This window comes from Thamnophis sirtalis, unplaced genomic scaffold (genome assembly GCF_051295495.1).
Source record: "Thamnophis sirtalis isolate CommonGarterSnake01/CBP01778 unplaced genomic scaffold, rThaSir2_p1.2 scaffold_3, whole genome shotgun sequence".
Classification (NCBI taxonomy): Eukaryota; Metazoa; Chordata; class Lepidosauria; order Squamata; family Natricidae; genus Thamnophis; species Thamnophis sirtalis.
In genome coordinates, this window is record NW_028261383.1 from 83304188 (window position 1) to 83306315 (window position 2128).

At 39.6% G+C, this 2128-nt stretch overlaps 1 protein-coding gene across 1 annotated transcript; it reads left to right on the forward strand.

Annotated features, from left to right (window-relative positions):
• The first annotated feature begins 227 nt into the window (after nucleotides 1-227).
• Nucleotides 228-2128, forward strand: LOC148048038 (ovomucoid-like). Its single transcript, XM_087708224.1, has 4 exons — nucleotides 228-319; nucleotides 837-868; nucleotides 1529-1638; nucleotides 1958-2128. The coding sequence occupies exons 1-4, from the start codon at nucleotides 265-267 to the stop codon at nucleotides 2007-2009; spliced, it is 249 nt and encodes an 82-aa protein (XP_087564350.1). The 5' UTR covers nucleotides 228-264; the 3' UTR covers nucleotides 2010-2128.

A 2128-nucleotide genomic window follows, 5' to 3' on the forward strand; every position in this document is an offset into this window, starting at 1 on the left:
GTTTGGAAATATTTTAATCAGGAGAGGAGTGCTTCTTGAATCCTGTGATAATTGTGTAAAAGGAAGTGTACAACTGGCAAACTTGCCACCCACTTCAGCAACAGCCAATTTCACATCCAATTGCATCCAGAAAGGACATATTTCATCACAGAGTAGTCAGGTTATGTGTATATAGCCTGGAATGACAGGGGAAAGTTTTGAGGCCTCACTTTCAGCATCAACTGCTCCAAAGAGTCCTACTTCAACCAAGTTCAGTGAGGAATCATGAAGCCAGGAAGCTTTCTGCTGCTCACTCTTCTCCTTTTCTTCTTATACTCTGGTAAGTTCTGTTTTCTATTCTAACTTTCCTTTTCTGGGAGATTTGAGGACACCCTTATCTCCAGGGAAAAACAGGCAATAATCCACGGATACCCCCAAGGCCAGTTCAGTGGGAATTAATGCTTGCTCGGGAAATCTGCACAAAAAGTGTGCATTGGCCATTTCACTAGAAGACCCTCTAACCAGGGTTTTCCAGTTGTGACTCCAGTAGTTTCTAAGAGGTCTGATGCAGCATTCTCATTTCTTGGAATAAATGGTTCTTCCAGGTACGTGAGCAGAATTCCTGTGGAAATCAAGAATATTGAACTGCCTATTGACATCCCTATTACCTGTAATGGTTGGTTTTCACTGGATTTTGTGTTAAGAGTTTTGTGCTAATGTTTTGTTTTTATTTCAGCTGGTCAATGATGTTAATGGAAGAGAGGGAGGGAGCAAGGGACAGCACAAATTGAAATGCACCTATTATAAAAAAATAGATCTTATGTTCACATTTGGCATGATTTCTCTCCCCCCACCAGATATTGCTGCACAAGGAGACCTCACTTCAGAGGTGAGTACTTTTAGTTATTAAATTTTAGTCATTAAATGAAGTCCTTAGAAAAGACCCAGAAGTGTGTGTGCATAATAACCCCATGCCTGTTCCTCCCCATCACCACCACCTTTGTGGACAACATGTAAGCTCAGATACAATATGACTCAGAACAATTTTTTTCAGTCAGTTTCCTCTCAACTTCCCCTATCAGGCCACTTCTTCTGTTTTTATCCATTCTCCCAAATTGCTTACCCTCCTAAGCCCTTCAAGGACTTATAATGAAAAACAGTCACACTGCACAATGTAAACTATAAAAAAAACCTAAACAATGTTACAGAACTGTTCCTTTCAGCGCATCTTATGTGCATACATAAACTTAATAGTGAGGGAGGTATTGCAAATTATGCAGCTCTAAACGGCAATATAATAATTGTAAATTGTAATTCCTAAAAAAACCCAGATCCATTTTCCAGCATTGATGTTGTGTGATGGTCTATATTGCAAGAAGGAGCACCACCTGGAATAGGAAGGAACTTTGCAGAAGAAAGAATTAAAAGCTGATAGGATAGAACCTCATAATCAGTTTGACACAGTTTATCCAAATTATCATCAGAACTGCACCCTTAAATAGAAGGGCAGGATAGCCCTATGAAATAAATCATTTGCTTTTCCCCATAGCGTTATTGTGAGGGATGCCCAATACGTGTATGTCAGGCGCCTAATCGACCCCATTGTGCCTCTGATGGCAAGACTTATACCAACAAGTGTGATTACTGCAATGCTTACATGTAAGTATATGTTTCACTCTGTGCAACTGGTGAAGAAAGCATTTGGATAGGAAGCCCTGGATTTCTAGTTTCAAAAAAGAAGTGTGCAAACTTAACCTCCATTCAAGTATTTATTCAAGAACCATTTTCTGCCACAGAGAAGTTGCATGGTGGTTCCAAGGAGAATGTTTTACTAATTTTAGGGGGAAAGGGAAGCATAGTCAACTGGTCACTTTCAGAAAATGCCAAGTAATCTTGCTGACTATTAACATACTTTTGGCTGGTGGATGCATCTCTGTGGTTTTTTAAATTTTAACTTTTGTCTCTGTTTTCCCATCAGTTCCAGTGGAAGAACAATTCGACTGTTAAGCTTTGAAAAATGCAGAAAATAAAGGATCATCGATTAAGGATATCTCACCATCTTCATGCCCTGCTCATTAACATCCCCACAAAAAAGTGCTGTTCTTCCCTCTGATTCTGCTCTGTTGCTCTGTTAATGTCTTTAGCAGAT